General features: G+C 41.2%; 1 protein-coding gene across 1 annotated transcript in view; it reads right to left on the bottom strand.

Annotated features, from left to right (window-relative positions):
- The window catches only part of LOC124776730 (immunoglobulin superfamily member 21-like), a 933,147-nt gene that overhangs the window by 161,144 nt on the left and 749,688 nt on the right, over positions 1-22,315 (bottom strand). The window contains exon 4 of the mRNA XM_047251852.1: positions 1,991-2,101. Coding sequence (XP_047107808.1) covers positions 1,991-2,101 — 111 coding nt within the window. The remainder of the gene's footprint in view (positions 1-1,990; positions 2,102-22,315) is intronic.

Here is a 22,315-nt window from a genome sequence, read left to right as displayed (position 1 = left end):
GTTTCTAACTGGAAGTAACGCACTACTGAGCTCTTCAAACAACTAAGATCAAAGCTTTATTTCCTCGCAACACTATTAGTCTCGCAAACAAAGAATTCAATACCTCAATATAGTTCGCATTTTTCCACTCATTAATATCTCGTGATACACTTTCCTGAGCTAAGTAACCACTTACCGAAGAGCGAAAATAACATACGGTGTTTATTAGCACAAAAGAAATTTTTATATATGTCCTTTTAAAACACATTAGATCCGAAATTTACTGTTAGTCTACTCATTTATGTGACACCATTTGCTAGCTTTTCTAATGGTAATTAAATCTGAAATTTTATCTCAATTAGTTATTCATTCAGTGTCACACTGTAAGTGGCTACACCAGAACTAATTTTTGAGCAAAAGGTTTTGCATCACTCTGTATCTGCGAAAATGTGTAGAGTTAGATTCAAGAGAAAGAAACTAACGAAACATGGGACGCTATTTAAGTCGAGCAGCCGTATTGGCCAGGTTTAGCTGGTTATATGAACTCATAGAGCAGGTTTTTGCAAACTGCTTTCCAACGAAAGTGTATAAGTGCTTCGTGAAAAACTATTAATAAAATTATGTTTCTCTTTCGACAGTTTGATGGTGCTAATTTTTTTCAACTTTTATTATGATTTCAGTGTTAGTAGTTACAACTTAAGTTTTCAAGTGATGACTGAACAAAGCAAATTTCTTTCCTTTATTAAAAATTTTATTAAACTTCTAAATAAGGAAGGCGTTCCAACTGAGTACCAGGATTGTCAAAGTGGTTGGTCGGAGGGAAAGTTCGAGAACATCTCTCGTGGAGGAATGACATGTGCGAAGCTGCTGATATTAAAAAAGTACTTTGAAATTTTTCAAACGACTGGTGTAGGGGCTTGTAAAAATTCTGCAGAGTAGATTTCTCGGTCTTTAATCTGAACTGCAGCTTGGTGTTCAAAACATAGCAAAATCTTGAACGATTTTCCGAATCAATCTCTCATTCCACTGACATCATTTATGCTTGAGTGGAATTAACATTTTTGCTTATAAAATATTACCCACGATGTTTTAGGGCCATTTTTATTCGGCCAAACGTATTCTTCCTGCAGTTTATTCAGTCATCAGAAAGTTAGCACAAAGGTAATCAGGCCATGCGTTGGGTGTCTAATGGCTCCCTACCAAACGAATGTAAAATCCATCAAACACAAATACTTTATTAAGCCAGTTTATGGGAACGCTGTGTATAGAGAGTGATACGGTTGCAAGTCTGAAGATGTTGTCTTTCCTTTCTATGTTTCGTGTATGTCTCTAGTAACCAAAGTTTAAACTGGAACTTTAAATGACAGTAGTAGAAACTTACTTGGACTGTACCTCAGACTGAACCCTGCAAATTTTCTCCTTGGCATTTGATTTAATTTTTACAGTTTTCAAGTACAAAACAGAATCGAGAGCATTTTCATAAGTAACATGGTATACCAATTAGAAATGCCATATACTCTAAAACGTATGCTACAATTCTGCTACGTTCCAATTTTTTCCATCTCTGACTCATACCCTTGATATAACAAGAGTTATTATCTAACTAAAACAATGTGTGACATCACGCTATCAAGTATCAACATTTTTAATTTCAACTGGCAGCAGAGTATTGAAGCGTACGTGATACTTACTCTAATATTACGATGGATACTTCTTCTTCATGATGTAGATGAGCTTTAATTTCATTTTTACAAGAGAAATCCTTCCATTAATTCAATATTAGCTAGAGTGCGATGTAAACAGGATTGTTTTAATACGGCGACATAGGATTTTTTTGTTATTACTGTACGGAATGTTAAGAATCAATAGATCAACCGTTGACGATGTGTTAATCGAATACCTCAGGCAGAACATTTTTCTACAATAATGTTTAAAACTGTTACTTTTAGTTCGTTACTCTGTAATGTGTCAATGCTATGTTGATTCGACGTGCAGTGCAAGTGCAGCTTACCTCCCGTGGAAATGCATGTCAGCTGAGGTGTCGCGCCCTCAGGGAACGGCCCAATGACGTCACGGACAACAATGCCCCGTTCGTCGACGACAGTGATGTTGTGCGGAGGCACTAGAATGAGAGGAAAACATACACTGTGAGCTGGTTAGCTACAAGCCAATGTAACTACAATTTAAACTCGTGTAAGTGTCTACAGTAATGGTAACAAATTTTTTCACATGTATAACAATGAATGCAGCTTTCTATAGCAATTGTCCTGCTGGGTGACATTCCATAAGACTTAGCGAATGAAGTTTATTTGGCCTTTTAGAGTGCAATAAAACACTTTTATTTATTATGCTACCTTAATAGTTATTTTACAACATAAAACTTTTTTCTAAATATCAGTGTTTATTCACTTAAAACGTTCCAAATCTGATCTTCTGTTTTGTAGGTAGGAGCATCGTGAATTTACCGACGTCCTGAGGCCAAATTCTTCTACAGAGCTGAATGTTTGGAAGAGAAATTTAGGAAAACCGATCCTTCAAGAAATTTAGTAGTAGGTCACAAAATGGCAAGGCAGTACGTGATTAGTAATACGTCAGCAATATGGCAGTGGCGAACGGTGAAGCTTCACCTCGGATATTTACATGCTCTTAATCCACTTGCAACACATCATACGGTGCGATGAACGTTCGATCGCAAAAATGGAAGAGCATAATTTGTATCCTTCCAGCATCTAAGCTTCTGTATTCCAACAGACGCCGACACACATAAGCAGTGTCCGAAAGTACTTCTTGGCACGATACAAACCGCTGCAGCCACGTCATAGCTCTATCATCCATTCTTCTATCAGGACTCGCTGTTTTCCTACTCGTAGATGTTTTGCTTGAGACAGGTGGGTTGATTCAGTTAACAATAAGAGACTATGAACGTTATACTATGCACCGACATTGTTCGGGCTGGGTAACGTCCGAACGTAACCGAGGATGTGGGTAGAGTATTGACATCAGAAATCCACGTCTATTAGCAAGGTAGCCGAGGCTGACGGGTAAGTCCAAGGAACAGTGTAAATTTAATTCTGGCGGTCTAATGTAGACAGGGGAACGGCTTTCAGCGCCGTATGTAACAACGAGACACTAACAGTGAAGTGTTTCTGCCCACGCTGGAGGAAGTATGCATGTGTTATAAGCGAAGTGTTTGCCTGGAAGGACAACGGCGCTTTTATGAACTATTTTCTTATTCGTAGGTATTTCTTTTTTCCTCCAAACACATAAAACATGCCGTCCGGAGTGGCCGAGCGTTTCGAATCCTGCCTCGGGCATGGATGCATGTGATGTCCTTAGGTTAGTTAGGTTTAAGTAGTTCTAAGTTCTAGGAGACTGATGACCTCAGACGTTAAGTCCCTTAGTGCTCAGAGCCATTTTGAACAAAAAATATGCACTTCATAAGGTGCAACACAAAAGAAATAATACTTTTCGCATTAATAAGGAACTGCTTAGCATCACTCATTAGTGCGAACCCTTTTTCGGCCTCAGTTTGTGCCCATACACTGCGACCTGTTTTACCGAAATCGATAAAGAAACTACTATGTGACGAGCAGTTTTCTACAGCAGTGTCCTTTTGCTCCTCCGAACGACGTCATGGAAGATATATGTCACGAGAGGAGGACGAAATATGTTCAAAAGATTGTGGCAGCCTTCAAATTGCGAACTGTTTGAATCCATTTACGTCTACAATCTTTTATTCCTTCGCTCAAAGCATTTGTGTTTGCCACTCTCCTTTAACTGGTCTGTACGAAAGTTATCGTTCTGTGCAGCTGATTTCATTAGATTTTATTGAATACGCGTTTGCTAAGGATACAACTTCATATCCAAAAACAGTAGCGTGCCAGCACGTCCATACAAATACAGGGTGATTCTGTGATTATGTTACAAAATTCTAGGGATCATGCACTGTGGTGAATGTATCAATATGACATGAAGATTCCTGGCCCGGAAAAGACTGAGTCGAAAAGTATAAGCAAAACTCATTCTGATACCTCTGACTGTGCAATACAAGTACCAGTGGTACTCCTGTTGCTACGATTGTAGGGTATGCAACTTTCAGATGTTACTATGAACCGAAACAAGATAAAAAGTCCAGTGAGGATGGGCTCTAAAATGCATACCTTAAGGGTTATGTGCGATTGTTCTGTAGAAGAGTTCACTGTACCGAAGATGAACAAGCGTGCACACTTCTTAAGTTATGCCATTGTTTTGGTCCATACTACTACCTCTGAAAGTTGCCTACCCTACAATCATAGCATCAACAATACCGGTACTCCACGTTCTGAAGTTTCAGAACCCTTTCCGCTTACAACTCTTTTCTCGGTCGTTTCCGGACTATGGTCCCTTGTTTCTAACAGAATCATTTACCCTTGTGCATCATTCCTGTCGGTAATACCATCACATACCATCACAAAATCACCATGTAAATCCATAGTAAAGTGAATAGTCTTATTTTGAGCCTGGCCTTGTATATAACTGCTGTTCTGAGTGGATTTAATCTCATGTGCGCTGAGCAAAAAAAAAAAAAAAAAAAATCTTGTGAAGCATACTGCTGCCCCAGACCTAGCTACAAACATACGGGACTACCATACCTAGCAGCTACGAGATGCTTACAAGTATTTGTTTGCAGCCTCCACCGGCATGAAATGGAAGGGGCGAGAGACGTCGGACCTACAAGAGACTTTGATAAGTAACGCACAATAGCATGTCAATACAAAGAGCTCGGTGAACTTAGTCATGGAAATAAGATTATTGAAACATTTAAAATAGAAATTGAAGTTAATGTGGCGAGACAGCTTAAAGCATTTTAACCATAACTGGTGCGCCTATACTACATACTATTGTACATGATGCTGTTGATCTCCGAATGATATCAGGACTGTCTTCCCTTAGGGAAACTATCGAATCTGCTTGACTCGGTGCTATGATGTATGGAAGCTTACGCCGTAGCAACTGATAGTTTAATCAAATCTACATCTTGGAGAAGTTAACATTTTTTAGGGGCTGCACATTTTGTCTTTTTGTATCCTTCGAGATCGCGGTTTATTTCGGATGAGTTCAGTGCCCTGTCATTAACAATTTTTTTTATAGTTAAGTAGTGGTTACAACTTGGAAAATACTTATTAATTAGGATTGTTACTGACTTACTTGCTGACGAACAGTGAATGAAACCAAAGAAAAATGTAGTAAGAAATGCAGTAGTTACCAAATAATGATGGTGACGTTCATGTTGAAAATGAGGGTGATGTAGCGGAATTACTGTATTGAACGAGGTGTCGACAATGAAGTAGGGCACTAGGATTAAAAGGCTTGAAAAAGAAAATTACAAAAGAAGCGACAGCAACTGTAAGCCAATTATAGAAGTTTGGACAGCAGCAAATGTGGGAACAGCGTATTTAGTCCAGGATCCGCCATCGACTGCTGCAGATATCGGCCACATCACGTGCTAGAGCCACTTAGATGCTACAAGACATTTAGATTTAGGTTTTCCATGTGTTCCCTTAATTGCTTATGGCAAATTATATAGGATGGTTCCTTTGCAAAGGAGAAAGCCGAATTGCACTAAGTCTGTTATGCCGGACGGAGTGGCCGAGCGGTTCTGGGCGCTGCAGTCTGGAACCGCGCGACCGCTGTGGTCGCAGGTTCGACTCCTGCCTCGGGCATGGATGTGTGTGATGTCCTTGGGTTGGTTAGGTTTAAGTAGTTCTATGTTCTAAGGGAATGATGATCACGGCAGTTAAGTCCCATAGCGCTCAGAGGCATTTGAACCATTTTTGTTACGACATTTTCGTGGACGGTACGTCAAACCCACGTTAAAGGCTGATCTTCATTCCTCTTTTCAATGAGGTAAGTCCATGAGTAGTAGCACTGGATGGCTTTTGCATCTAATTAGTCAGTCGTCCACTATTTCCACGCTGCATTCGTAGCTCTCAGAGTAGGCATCTTTTATCAGCTACAACGTTGCTTTGTAACTTTGTTCATTGTCTCAACACTATACGAATGTTTGCCAGCAAGCTTTGTCTGTTCGGCTGTCCTAGTGCATGCACTCTCTTTACATCTCTCGGTGCTGTGGTGTAGACTGTTCCATCGAGTAGAAACGCTGTTTTATGGAATGTGTTCCTTGCATGTCTTGCCGGCAGGACTCAGCACAACCAGGAGCACCTCCGAAGATGTCCAACGTAGCTTTGAAAGAAACGTCAGGGATAGAAGAGTTCCAGGGACCACGGCCATAAAACCCGGAAGAATTCTCGGCAGCTGAAACAACACGAAGTGAAATATCATTCCACAGCAGTTTAAGAATGTAGCATTTAGAATGTGCTTCCACACAAAAGAGTGCTTAAAATATTGTAAATGGATGGTACGTGAAATGATGATTAAGTATAAAGGACAAATGGTGCAAGAGGGGATTGAACACATATTCATGAAATATAATTTACATGGGCGAACTCTGTTACTGGAGAGAAATTTGGACTGTAAAAAAGTCTTGGTGGCTGAGAATATACCGATATATGTATAACGTAATGGTACACGGTCGTGGACGTAAATTTCCTTCATTGAATCTTTATTGATAAGACTACTTTTCAAGTGGCAATATCGTTTGTGATTATAGTTTTAGGTACAATCTTCTAAAGGCCAGAATAAGCGGAAAAGACGAGAATTTCTTACGAAATTTGTTACCTTTAAAGATACAAAAAGTACCATTTCATAAATTTACAGTCGTCAGAGTTGTTCAGAAATTCGTACATAACTAAGGGCATCGGGGAGCCCGCATCTCGTGGTCGTGCGGTAGCGTTCTCGCTTCCCACGCCCGGGTTCCCGGGTTCGATTCCCGGCGGGGTCAGGGATTTTCTCTGCCTCGTGATGGCTGGGTGTTGTGTGCTGTCCTTAGGTTGGTTAGGTTTAAGTACTTCTAAGTTCTAGGGGACTGATGACCATAGATGTTAAGTCCCATAGTGCTCAGAGCCATTTGAAGGGCATCGGGCATCCATATCATACATGCATAGGGAACAACAGCGTGATTGTGATTACAGTTCGTTCAATATTTAGGAGGTAATTACTTCTTCAAGGCTAGTGAGATAGATACTTCATACAAAAGTACACGTCATTTAGAGCGATGGGACTGTAACATTCCATAGGCCGGTGTACCACCTTGTAACATCCCTGCTGCTGAATGACAAACCCTGACTTATAACGTACTGGACCCCTTGGACTGTCTGATACTGTAAGCAGTAGATTTACACGGGTGCGTGGCAAGTCCTCTTTGTGACTTACCTGCGCATTGGCAGCGTAGTCAGCCTCCGCACTTTCTCGACCTGTAATCTTACCAGCCTTACCTGCAGTTCAGCTGCTTGCACGTTATTCGGCACCCTGTGGATTCTGGACTTAGAAAATACGCAGAGCTAAAGTTTTGAAGAGCAATTCCGGTGCTAACTAAATAATGAAACCCAGCTCTGATAAAAGTACTTATATTCTAGAGACACGATGTCCACAAAATACTTTGATACAATTTACTACAAATCAATTGCAAAATCGTTGCTGGCACGACAGAATCCAGCCGGGTAGCGGTCAGACGGATATGCCCCTCTAAGTGGGTTTAAGACGCTGTCGGGTACCGATTTCATTTGGATGTTGTCTCAGTCACGCTAATCCCAGTTGTGATAGTATTAATATAATTCAAACAGCTGCCACGTCGGTCTTTCAATGCACAAGGCCAGGATCTTGTATTACCGGATGCTACGGAAACCAGTCTTTACTTACACATGATATTCCACATACAAATAAGCGTGATCATAACCAATTGGTCATAATGATCATTGACGGAAAACCAAAACAGAATAGCAATAGCAGGAGTGAGCACAGCAGCTGACTTACTGTGTTCTATGACTGTCGTGATGTTGCACGCAATAAGCTTTGTTCGATTAACTGTATGCGTTCATGTCTTAGACCTACACGAACGTTACTTTTTCATGGTCTTATTCAGATTTAGCCAAACAGCAAATCTTTGTTGGTAATCTTGCGGGAGCGCAACTGCCTGCCATTCGTATTGCTCCCTGATCGAACCGCTAGTCCTCAACTAATGCGTGCTGTGCGCCCTTCTCCACCACTAAACCGCTTGTTGTGACATCAGCCACCACGGTTTCCCTTAAAACAGACACATTTTACCTTATACTTTTCCTGTTGCTTTCTGCACATATACCCTTCTGATTTACACTCTTCTGCAAATTTTACCCTGACTCTCTGTTCTAATTTAAAGTTTTTTCAAACGAACTATTTTTTTACCCTTCGGCAGCCTCTGGTAGGAACAGTCCACCTTCTCCATCCCCAAGGTGTGTCCGCCTGTGGATGCTGCTTCATATTTTTAAGCTACCCCTGGCTTTTCTGGGTCCTTCCGCTTTCACCTTCTTGCGAGTCACCGTGCTGGCCTACCGCGCCCGTCTCGGCTCTTAGCGTCACTCTACGGCAAGCTACCTCCGCTCTGGCCGCCCGCCTGCCTGCTATTGCGCTGCATTCTAATCGGCGCTCGCTTCATTAAAAAGGCTAGAACTTTAGTTTCATTACCCGTACGAAAACCGGGTTTCTTTCTGAAGCCACCTTATATCCTTACCTATCGAATGAAGTTCTTAAAACTAATGTTTATCTGAACGTGGTCATTCACTTGTAAGACATTGCCACGTTTCAGGACATCGATGACCCAACTCACTTTAGTGCTGTCATTTGTCAAGAACATTTCAGAATTTTGAGAAAAATGTATTAGGAATCATGGGCTGTGAGCGGACAGGTGAGACAGCGCAATCATACCTGGCTAAATACGTCTGTTTCACGAAAATCAAACCAAGCAACCATCTCCTCCGATCCATGAACGTCATTGGTGTGTAATTTGGTTTCCCTTTACATCACAGCTATTGGTTCGAAACATTATTGCGTTTCTCATACTTTTGTATTTACCTACATCATTTGTAATTAGTGGGATGTACATGACTATGTCTCGCGACATTTTTCTTTTCTTTTTTTTTTTTTTTTGAGTTATCAGTCTCCTGACTGGTCTGATGAAGCCCGCAATGAATTCCTCTCCTGTGCCAACCTCTTCATTTCAGAGAAGTACTTGCAATCTACGTCCTCAATTATATTCAGTATATATTACAATCTCTGTCTTCCTCTACAGTTTCTTGCCTTCTACAGCTCCCTCTAGTACCCTGGAAGTCATTCGCTGATGTCTTACGAAATGTCCTATCATCCTGTCCTTTCTCCTTGTCAGTGTTTTCCACAAATTTCTTTCCTCTCTTATTCTTTGCAGAACCTCCTCATTCCTTACCTTATCAGACAACCTAATTTTCAACAATTCGTCTGTAGCACCACATCTCAAATGCTTACATTCTCTTCTATTCCGGTTTTCCCACAGTCCATTTTTCACTGCCGTACAGTGCTGCGGTCCGACATACATTCTCAGAAATTTTTTCCTCTAATTAATGACTTTGTTTGATACTAGTAGACTTATATTAGCCATGAATGCCCTTTTTGCCAGTGATGGCATGCTTTTGTTGTCCTTGCTCCGTCCGTCATTGGTCATTTTAATGGCTCTGAGCATTATGGGACTTAACTTCTGAGGTCATCAGTCTGCTAGAACTTAGAACTACTTAAACCTAACTAACCTAAGGACATCACACACATCCATGCCCGAGGCAGGATTCGAACCTGGTTATTTTACTGCCTAGATAGTAATATACCTTATCTTCATCTACTTCGTGACCATCAATCATGATGTTTAGTTTCTCGCTGTTCTCGTTCCCGCTACTTCTCATTACTTTCGTCTTTCTTCGATTTTCTCTCAATCCGTATTCTTTACTCATTACACTTTGCATTCCATTCAGCAGATCATGTAATTCTCCTTCGCTTTCATCCAGGATAGCAATGTATCAGCGAATCGTATTATTGATATCCTTTGCCGCTGAATTTTAATTCCATTTCTGAACGTTTCTTTTATTTCCATCACTGCTTCCTCGATGTACAAATTCAAGAGCAGGCGCATAAGACTACATTCATGGCTTACACCTTTTTAATCCGAACACTTCGGTCTTCGTCGTCCACTCTTATTATTCCGTCTTGGCTCTTGTACATATTGTATGTTACCGGCCTTTACCTATAGCTTACCCCCATTCTAACGAAAATATCGAACATCTTGTACCTTTTACATTGTCGACAAATCCTATGAACATGTCTCGATTTTTCTTTAGTCTTGCTTTCAGTAACAACCGCAACGTCAGCATTGTCTCCCTGGTGCCTTTACCTTACGTAAAGCCAAACTAATCGCCATTTAACACATTCTCAATTTTCCTTTCCATTCTTCTGTATGTTATTCTTGTAAGCAACTTAGATGCATGACCTGTTAAGCTGATTGTCCGATACTTCTCGCACTTGTCAGCTCTTGCAGTCTTCGCCATTGTGTGGATGCTATCTCTCCGAAAGTCAGATGGTATATCGCCAGACTCTTAGATTGTAAACACCAAAATGAAGTTTTACAAATTCTGGTGGGATGTTATCCCTCTCTCCTGCCTTATTGGATCTTAAGTACACCAAAGCTTTCTTAAATTCTGATTCTAGTATTGGATCCTCCTACCTGTTCTAAATCGACTCCTACTTGTTCTTCTATCACATCAGACAAATCTTCCCCCTTATAGTGCCTTCAAGGCACTTCTTCTACCTATTCCCTCTCCCATCTGCATTTAACAGTGGAATTTCCGTTACACTCTTGACGTTACCATCCTTACTTTTAAATTCACCGAAGATTATTTTGACTTTCCTATATGCTGAGTCAGTCCTTCCGACAATCATTACTTTTTCGATTTCGTCACATTTTTCATGCAGCCACTTCGTCTTAGCATCCATGTACTTCCTATTTACTTCATTTCTCAGCGACTTGTATTTCCGTAATCCTGAATTTCCCTGAACATTTTTGTACCACCTCTATTCATGGACCAACTGAAGTATTTCATCTGTTACCCATGGTTTATTCGCAGTTACCTTCTTTGGACCTATATTTTCTTTTCAACGTCCGAAATTATCCTTCTTAGAGATGCCCATTCCTCTTCAACTGTACTGCCTACTGAGCGATTCCTTATTGCTGTGTCTACAGCCTTAGAGAATGAGAAGAGTATCCCTTCATTCTTTAGTACTTCGGTATCCCACTTCTTTGCGTTCTGATTCTTCCTGACTTATCACTTAAACTTAGGCGTGCTCTTCATCACTACTACATGGTGATCTGAGTCTATGTCTGCTTTTGGATACGCCTTACAATCCACTTTGTGATTTCGGAATCACTGTCACACCATGACGTAATATAAATGAAATCTTCCCGTATCACCCGGTCTTTTCCAATTATACCTTGGGCAGAGTATTCTCTATTACTGAAATTTACACAAATAAAAAAAGTTTGGATCACCCCGATTCCCAGAACTCCTGAAGAGAGACATTGACTGTGGATATTGTATCACAGACATAGTCCTTTTGACTGTTCAGATATGTCTCTAAACCCGTCCAAAGATGTAGAGAACCATGCATGAGCAGCGCCTTTAAGACGGAGGGAGTCAAACAGCCGATCAGTTCCAGTCATTCCACCAGGAGGAAGGTACACTGCTCGTGCTATCGGTAGTTCAACAATGCCTACACGGTCAATACCGCGATTCGATCTCATCCGCATTGTTACTTTCTGCCAGAAGGGCTTTCAACATGGGAAGTGTCCAGGCGTCTCGAAGTGAACCAAAGCGATGATTTTCGGATATGTAGGAGATACAGAGAGACAGGAACTATCGATGAAATGCCTCGCTCAGGCCGCCGAGGGGCTACTACTGCAGTTAATTACCGCTACCTGCGGATTGTGGCACTGAGAAACCCTTGCAGCAACGCCACCATTTTGAATAATGCTTTTCGTGCAGCCACAGGACATTGTGTTACGACGCAAACTGTGCGCAATAGGCTGCATGATGCGCCACTTCGCCCACGAAGTCCATGGCGAGGTCCATCTTCGCAACCAAGACACTATGCAGCGCGGTACAGATAGTCCCGAAGGACCACTCAGGATTGGCATCACGATCTCTTCACCGATGAATGTCGCATGTGCCTCAACCACACAATCGTCAGGCAAGCATTATGAGGCAATCTGATTAGGCTGAACGCCTTCGACACACTGTCCAGCGAGTGCAGCAAGGTGGAGATTCCCTGCTGTTTTGGGGTGGCATTATGTGGCGCCTACGTCCGCCATTGGTGGTCATGGTAGGCGCCGTAACGGCTGTAGGATACGTGAATGCCATCCTCCGACCGATAGTGCAACCATATCGGCAGCATATTGGCGAGGCATTCGTCTTCATGGACAACAATTCGCTCCCCCATCGTGAACATCTTGTGAATGAGTTCCTTCAAGATAACGACATCGCTCTACTAGAGTGGCCAACATGTCCTCCAGACATAAATACTATCGATCATCCCTGGGATAGACTGAAAACGTTTACGGACGACGAGAACCACCAGCCACTCTGAGAGATCTACGCCGAATCGCCGTTGAGGGGTGGGGCAATCTGGACGAATTGTGCGTTGATGAACTTATGGATAGTATGCCACGATGAATACAGGCATGCATCAATGCAAGGGGAAATGATACTGGGTGCTAGAGATACCGGCGTATACAGCAATCTGGAGTACCATCTGTGAAGGTCTCGCTGCATGGTGGTACAACAAGCAATGTGCGGATTTGATGAGCACTAAAAAGGGCGGAAATGATGTTTAAGTTGATCTCTCAGTTTTCTGTATAAGTTTCGGAACTCGCGGAGACAAGGTTCAAAAATGCCTCTAAGCACTATGGGACTTAACATCTGAGGTCATCAGTCCCCTAGACTTTGAACAACTTAAACCTAACTAACCTAAGGACATCACACACATTCATGCCCACGGCAGGATTCGAACTTGTGACCGTAGCAGCAGTGCGGTTCCGGACTGAAGCGCCTACAACCGCTCGGCCACAGTGGCCGGCGGACACAAGGTGGCGCAAAACTTTTTTTCGATGTGTGTGTTACAGAACTCAATTAGTGTTCCTCCTCTCTCCTTCCTTGTCCCAAGCCCATTTTCACCCGTAACCTGCTCTTCTACCCCTTCCCCTACAATTGCATTCCAGTCACTCATGAATATTAGATTCTCATCACTCTTTACATACTGTATTATTCTTTCAATATCCTCATATACTGTCTCTATCTCCTCAACTTGTGACGTCGGCATGTATACCTGAAGTATCGTTGTCGGTGTTGGTTTGCTGTAGATTGTGATAATAACAGCTCTATCAATGAACTGTTCATAATACTAGACTCTCTGCCCTACCTTCCTATTCATAATGAATCCTTTTTCCGTTATACCATTTTCTGCTGCTGTTGATATTACCCTATACTCATCTGACCAGAAATCCTTGTCTTCTTTCCATTTCATTTCACTGAGCTCTACTATATCTAGATTGAGGGTTTGCATTTCTTTTTTCCAAATTTTGTACCTTCTCTACCACATTCAGACTTCTGAAATTCAACGTCCCGACTCGTGGAACATTATCCATCCGTTGGTTATTCAATTTTTTTCTGACCGCCACCTCCCATTTGGCAGTCCCCTCCTACAGATCCGAATGGGGGCTATTCCAGAATCCTTTGACAATGGAGAGATCATCGTTACACTTTTTAAATTAGAGGCCACATTCCTTTGGGTACACGTTATGTATCTTTAATGCAGTGATTTCCATTGCCTTCTTCATCCTCATGGCGTTGGTCATTACTGATTCTTTCACCTTTAGTGGCAGTTTTCCAACCAAGAACGAGAGAGTGCCCTGAACTTCCGTCTGCTCCTCTACCCTCTTTGACAAGGCCGTTGGTAGAATTAGGGTGACTTCTTACGCCGGAAGGTTTCGGCTCTCAGTGTTGATTATGAATTAAAATTAATGCGGTGGCAGGTTCCGAACCCGGGGCTGAGGAAGTTTTGATTACCAGTCAAAGAGGTTATCTCTATAATGCAAAAAAAATTGGTATGTGATTTGTCGAAGCCAGTTTCATATTTTATGTTGAAAATTTTCCTTAAATATTCGTGGCTTTCAATATTATGTTATAAACAAGTTTTCAAATACACTTCTTGTACAAAGGGCTAGTTAGGAGAATGGAATCACGTATCCTATCCCACTGGTGTTGAAAATAGGTCAAATGAAAATATTTGCTGGTGAACGTTCAGTATGAAATCAAATAGTTTTGATTTTTATTCTTTATTAAACATGTGCAAAATGACTTTAAAAACGAAAACGTTAAAGTAACACAGATCACTATAGCGGTCATCCGTCATCTTCAGGTTTCAGTATCTGTAGACTTTACTCTTTAGGGTATTTCAAACATATTAATATTCGTTTCCGTTTATAATCACTAGCATCCATTATGAACGTACCTTACGCAAAGGGTACTGAATAAGTGTTTGCTTGCAAATATGCCACCGTATGACAGAACATCGATAAAATGACACTTCTTGTTATTACGAGACAATAATTTTGATTTTTAAAGGAAATACGGAACGCTATTTGCTTCATAATCACACTGTGAAAGGCCAGGTATTCTAACAGAGTCCAGCGCAGTTCGTTATTGGTAAACGGATGTTCCAGTATTGGAGTTACCCCAGATTAACTTTCAGGGTTCCGGGCTAATAATTAATTTGTCAGAAAAACGTCTGAAGTTGTAAGTGACGGAGCCATTTATCACTCGGGCAACACAGTTGAGAAACCTGTGACAGCAGTTACGGGAATATTGATTGTAGTTCTTGCGTAGCGCACCAAGTTGCTTGTAAGGTTCCTGGAACGGTAGTTAGTGAGTTACCAAATAGGCATCTCCCGTGAATAATCAACAGCCGATACCTTTACAAAAGCCGTAGGTTCTTTTATGTGTCCCTGCCTTTTGAGGAGTCACGTCACAATTCTGAAATGTCACCGACTCCTGTACTGTCCTATGAAGTTCTAAGCCATATACGACCGAAATAATGCGCTCTTATATGAAGGCGAAACGTGATCTGTGGATAATCCGTACATATAGAACGCGAAGGAAATTGAAATGACGCAGTAGAGACTGTTGTACCACAGAACACTTTTCATCTACATCCATCCCTGCAATAGAAGTTTAACATAATTTTACATCATTTTTAAATAATAAGATTCATTTTTTATGTGCCCCAGTCTTTTTCTGAAATTCTTAGTCCGTTAAATTAACATGTCCCCAAATGTACAAATAAGTACCAAGGTACAACATGGTCACCTATCTAGGAACAAATATTCTACTGAAACTTAAAAGCATTACAGTCGAGAAAGTTTTGTCAGTACGATATACAGGGTGTTACAAAAAGGTACGGCCAAACTTTCAGGAAATATTCCTCACACACAAATAAAGAAAAGCTGTTATGTGTCCGGAAACGCTTAATTTCCATGTTAGAGCTCATTTTAGTTTCGTCCACCTACGCTCAATGGAGCACGTTATCATGATTTCATACGGGATCCTCTACCTGTGCTGCTAGAACATGTGCCTTTATAAGTACGACACAACATGTGGTTCATGCACGATGGAGCTCCTGCACATTTAAGTCGAAGTGTTCGTACGCTTCTCAACAACAAATTCGGTGATCGATGGATTGGTAGAGGCGGACCAATTCCATGGCCTCCACGCTCTCCTGACTTCAAACCTATGGACTTTCATTTATGGGGGCCTTTGAAAGCTCTTGTCTACGAAAACCCCGGTACCAAATGTAGAGACTCTTCGTGCTCGTATTGTGGACGGCTGTGATACAATACGTCATTCTCCAGGGCTGCATCAGCGTATCAGGCATTCCATGCAACAGAAAGTGGATGCATGTATCCTCGCTAACGGAGGACATTATGAACATTTCCTGTAACAAAGCGTTTGAAGTCACGCTGGTACGTTCTGTTGCTGTGTGTTTCCATTCCATGATTAATGTGATTTGAAGAGAAGTAATAAAATGAGCTCTAACATGGAAAGTAAGCGTTTCCGGACACATGTCCACATAACATATTTTCTTTCTTTGTGTGTGAGGAATGTTTCCTGAAAGTTTGGCCGTACCTTTTTGTAACACCCTGTATAGTTTGTTACATATACGGTATTAGACTGTACTGCAGCCCAATAATCAGTAAGTGAACTAAAATGAAGCGAAACCATTATAATAAATTTGTTATAAATTAAATGCTTTTGGAACTGGTGCTATGGGGAAGTAAAAAAAATCATTTTCGAGTGGGGTAAAATTGTTAAGACGTTAACTAAATTCAATTAATTTGCAAATATCTTATTTTCCATGGTAAAAGACGTTATTCTGTTTCAAGGTACGAAATGGTGCACGACCGACGAAATATGACTTAATCATTTCACATTGCATAACTATTAGTTTTTTAAAAAATGTAGAATTTTACAGGCCATAAATTTCTGTAACTGAAAAACTAACAATGTACTTGGAATATCACTAATATATTGTACCTCATTTAAATATGTAACAAGAAGGTCCAGCAACAACAAAACTGTGGAAAATTGCGGGAACTGCTTATTACGGTCTCTAGTGATTCCGAAATCAGTCACTTGATTTATGTACCAACTAAAACACATCATATTTCACAGGCGTTCTAGACTGTATGTACAACACAGTTACCTACCAGAGACGGGCGTTAAAAATTAATGCTCACCTCAGTATATGTTCCAAGTTTCTGTGGACAACAGGGAACAAAGTAAAGGAATGATCTACAAATCTTCAAGACATTCAAGCAAGGGCAGAGCTAAATATTTAAAAGTGGAAACATTTCGCAGCCTTGTATCGTATTCTAAAAAAGAGTGACTCTTTAGTTACTTTTTTAAACTGCGTTAGTAGCGGTCTTAGGGTGATCTAGACCACCTTTATTCAGCAGCATTACTTTCAATTAAAGCAAATACTCGTATCTGACATACACTGAAGAGCCAAAGAAACTGGTACACCTGCCTAACATCGTGTAGGGGCCTCGCGAGCAGGCGGAAGTGCCGCAAAACTACGTGGCATGGACGCGACCAATGTCTGAAGCAGTGATGCAGGGGATGGACACCATAAATCCTGCAGGGCTGTGCATAAATCTGTAAAAGTACAAGGGGATGGAAATCTCTTCTGAACAGAACGTTGCAAGGCATTCCAGATATGTTGAATACTGCAAATGTGTGGAGAGTTTGGTGGCCAGCAGAAGTATTTAAACTCAGATGAGTGTTCCTGGAGCCACTCTGTAGCAATTCTGGACGTTTGGGGCATCGCACTGTCTTGCTGGAATCGCTCAAGTCCATCAGAATGCACAATTGACATGAATGGATGCAGGTGATCAGACAGGATGTTTACGCACTTGTCACCTGCCAGAGTCGTATCTAGAGGTATCAGGGGTCTCGTATCACCTCAACTGCGCTTGCCTCACACCATTACAGAGCCTCCACAAGGTTGAACAGTCCCCTAATGACATCCAGTGTCCATGGATTCATGAGGTTGTCTCTACACCCGTAGACCTCCATCCGCTCATTACAATTTGAAACGAGACTCGTCTGGCCAGGCAACATGTTTCCAGTCATCAAGAGTCCAATGTTGGTGTTGACGGGCCCAGGCGAGGAGTAAAACTTTGTGTCATCAAGGGTATACGAGTGAGCCTTCGGCTCCGAAAGCACGTGTCGATGTTGTTTCATTGAATGGTTCGCACTCTGACATGTGTTGATGGCCAAGCTTTGAAATATGCAGCAATTTGGGGAACGTTTGCACCTCTGTCACGTTGAACTATTCTCTTACGTCGTCGCTGATCACGTTCTTGCAGCGATGTCGGAGATTTGATGTTTTACCGGATTCCTGATATTCACGGTACACTCGTGAAATGGTCTTACGAGAAAATCACCACTTCACAGGTACCTCGGAGTTTCTGTGTCCCATAGCTAGTGCACTGACTATAACACCACGTTCAGTCTCACTTAAACCTTGTTAACCTGCCATAGTAGCAGCAGTAACCGGTCTAAGAACTTCGTTAGACACTTGTTGTTTTGTACAGGCGTTGTCGACCACAGCACCTTATTCTGCCTATTTACATATCTCTGTATATTTTCATATACCAGTTTCCTTGGCACTTCAGTGCAGAAGAGTTCATCGTCAAATTTTTAACAACTTTGAGATGAAAATAATCGGATACAGCAAAAGAGAAAATCGTTTGAAATAAATTTCTCCGTTTGTTTGAAATGAAAAGGCTGTAATCTCCGTGCTGCTTGTTATTTTTCAGGCAGTAATTAAATATGTCGCTCCGGTGGTGTGTGTGTGACTTGGCGATGAAGGGATATCAAGATACGAAGTGCAATCGACAATAAGATCCTTTGAGATGAACTATAAAACTTAGACTGGAGAAGGATGGGGCAGGAATGTGGACGAGACTTTTTGAAAGGACACATCTCGTTTTATCCATACGTGGTTTAGCGCCTGCACCGAAAATCCGAATTGAAATGGCAAGATACATATACTGAGTCTATCAAAGCTCTGATATAATTTACAGTTGCTTTATGCATCGACTTCTGTAACAGAACTGTGCGCTGGCGTATGAGTAACACAAACTCTTACAATTTCCCTTCAAAATACACTAGCGTTATAACCAGTTGAGACCGATAAAGAGAAGAATACGCGAGACCAGTGAAGTAATAACAGTGAAACTGTTTTCGTTTACAAATATTGTTGTTGGACTTATCGAAGACAGACAAAAGAAGTTATTTAGCTTACGTTTTCATATTTTCCATTGGTTATTGACATAGAAATACCGTAATTGGTTAACATCTGTTCAAACAACAAGCTGCTGAGTGTTTCACTACTCAGTCCACAAGCTGATGCACGCGTTACGTGCTTAACGGAAGAAAAACGTAGTGAGTCAGTTGTCTCTTGTAATCCTTACAATTAATTAGTCGTACTACCTCGTCATAATGTTCTGCCTCTTGAGACAGTATACAATTTTGTTTTCACAGATAGAAGTTTTCTTGTAGGATAGGAGCTCCTTGTTTGTGTGAGTCAGTAATTGTGACATTTAGATGTTGTGTCCATATATCTGTCTTCTCGAAAATCTCTGAAATACGAGTACTGTTCGGAGAGTGAGGAACTATCCGTCGCGAAATGGAAACCATTGTGAAAATCCGACTAGACTTTTCACAGACGTTTTGGGCAGTGTCTCTAGTATGTCCGTCGATCGCATCAAGGCGCTCTTTTCAGTTTTGAGCGCACTGTGAGCGAGTAAAGGTGCCTAGAGCAACAATGTCTCCATCCAAGTAGGAGGGCCCCCTGAGATGCTTCGCCTTAAAGAATGCAGCCCACCTAACACAACTACCACGAATTTCCTTCTTCATGCCGATTCTCATCTCCAATCTGCAGGGGCAGTGAAGGCGCTCCTCCAGTCTTTTCGATGGGAAGTGTTCGATCACTCATAACGCAGCCCTAATTGGCTCGCCCTGAGTATCATCTCTGTTCGCATGAAACGCTGGATACGAAGACAACACTTGAGCGCAGGCTACCCGCTATAGACCAGTTTAGAAAATTATCGGGAAGCACGGGCGGCTGCCTTCTATGACGATGGTGTTGGAAATTTGGTACAACGCTCAGACAAATGTCTAAGTTGGAGCTGTGACTATATAGAGAAGTACCTGGAAGGTGTAGCTAAATGTGCAAAGAAAACAGTTTTGATTTTCACTGTGGTTTCCATTTCACGACCGATCGTTCCTTACTTTCCGAACGACACCCGTATTTCAACCAACAGTAAGGAAGACAACACATCATGAATCTGTCGCAATAATTGTAGAAAACGTTTTAAACTAAACGTGACTGACAGTATAGTTCACATTTGAACTAGCTCGTCAGTTCAAATTTCTTGTTATCTTAGTAATAAATTCAATTAATATGTCATCTAAATACACCGAACGCCTCCCTTAGGAGTCTTATTGATATAAAATTCCTCCACGACCTTGTGCCATTCTTTGTCAGGTGGTAAAATACTTTGTGATCACTCACATAAAGTGCGTACACATTTACAGTTTCCTAATCTACGTTGCAATCAGTGTTCGCTCTTCATCTTCCTTTTGAGCCATACACGTATACCACATTATACGAACAAATGAGTGTAATTATGTGGGGATACAGACTTTCTCGACGAATTTGGAAGGTGAAGTCATCTCGCGTTATCAGCCGGGTCAAGGCGTCATTTTGAGGCAACGTTTCGATAGGTTCCCTACTCGTCATCTTCCGGCTAAGATGACGAATAGGAATCTTGCCCAAACGTTGCCGCAGAACAACGCCTTGACTCAGCTGAAAATCTGTGAAGAATCCACATCAAATAGGTGTAACTATTTGATTGCCACCAGTGCTCGTTGCTCCAGGGCCTAACGAAGTAAGTCAGGAGTACACAGAAACAATCCTAGAAGTTCTCAATAGGGTGAAGGTACACTCACACATCTGACTCCTTCTTATATCTGACATTCTTCTCTTTCAAGTAACGGGCAGGTATATGTACCCAATCTTCACGGTTTCAATGTCTCATAGGGCGATCTATCAAAGTCTGTGTGTCCTGCGTGACACAACTGTCCTTAATGTATTTTTGTTTTGAAACTGCTTGGCTGTACAACAACGAAGTACGGTTTCTTCTTTCAAAAAGTAGAATCGACGAAGTATGAGAGACACGGAGGTGCGTAACGAGGGCTTCGAAAATACTTAAAATGAGTGTAGTTTACTTGACCTTGTGGGATGACTTTTTTTTCTGTCCACTAAGTGAAGAACTAGTTCATCTGTTTTTTAAAAAGTAATTATTTCCAGACGTTATACCTGCGGAAATTAATGGAAACAGTCTTGAAGACACCAAATGTGACAATGCCACATTCATTAAAATGTTGTCATTAAAAGTCTAATCCATCTGACGTTTCACCGTGTGACAAACGTGTAAAGAAGCAGCTTCTAAATAAAATGCAAGCAAGCAGAAATGAAATAAGAATATAAGAAAAATCCCGATCTACACAAGTCATTATAGAAAAGCAAAAGCTCAAAACCGAAAGTACTAATATTCTAATTCAAGCGTGTTAATAATGCACAAAATTTATTAAGCACTGTGTCAAGAGGAAAAATAAAGAAACCTGAAAGAGAAAGTTTTTACAGAGAGCTTTCTCAGACATAATGCCGACTCATGTGTAGCTTGTGACAGTTTGCAAATTAAAATTACTCATGGAAACACTTACAAAAAAAAAAAAAAAACGCAGCTATACTTGAAAGAGGAGTCAGCTAAGGAAGTCAGAGGTAGCAAAAGAAGCCATGTGTTGTTGTGGTCTTCAGTCCTGAGACTGGTTTGAAGCAGCTTTCCATGCTACTCTATCCTGTGCAAGCTTCTTCATCTTTCAGTACTTACTGCAACCTACATCCTTCTGAATCTGCTTAGTGTATTCATCTCTCGGTCTCCCTCTACGATTTTTACCCTCCACGCTGCCCTCCAATACTAAATTTGTGATCCATTGATGCCTCAAAACATGTCCTACCAACCGATCCCTTCTTCTAGTCAAGTTGTGCCACAAACTTCTCTTCTCCCCAATCCTATTCAATACCTCCTCATTAGTTACATGATCTACCCACCTTATCTTCAGCATTCTTCTGTAGCACCGCATTTCGAAAGCTTCTATTCTCTTCTTGTCCAAACTAGTTAGCGTCCATGTTTTACTTCCGTACATGGCTACACTCCATACAAATACTTTCAGAAACGATTTCCTGACACTTAAATCTATACTCGATGTTAACAAATTTCTCTTCTTCAGAAACGATTTCCATGCCATTGCCAGTCTACATTTTATATTCTCTCTACTTCGACCACCATCAGTTATTTTACTCCCTAAATAGCAAAACTCCTTTACTACTTTAAGTGTCTCATTTCCTAATCTAATTCCCTCAGGATCACCGGATTTAATTTGACTACATTCCATTATCGTCGTTTTGCTTTTGTTGATGTTCATCTTATATCCTTTCAAGACACTGTCCATTGCGTTCAACCGCTCTTCCAAGTCCTTTGCTGTCTCTGACAGAATTACAATGTCATCGGCGAACCTCAAAGTTTTTACTTCTTCCCCATGAATTTTAATACCTACTCCGAATTTTTCTCTTGTTTCCTTTACTGCTTGCTCAATATACAGATCGAATAACATCGGGGAGAAGCTACAACCCTGTCTCACTCCTTTCCCAACCACTGCTTCCATTT

Source organism: Schistocerca piceifrons, chromosome 1 (genome assembly GCF_021461385.2).
Source record: "Schistocerca piceifrons isolate TAMUIC-IGC-003096 chromosome 1, iqSchPice1.1, whole genome shotgun sequence".
Lineage (NCBI taxonomy): Eukaryota > Metazoa > Arthropoda > Insecta > Orthoptera > Acrididae > Schistocerca > Schistocerca piceifrons.
This window is presented reverse-complemented; position numbering and strand designations above follow the sequence as displayed.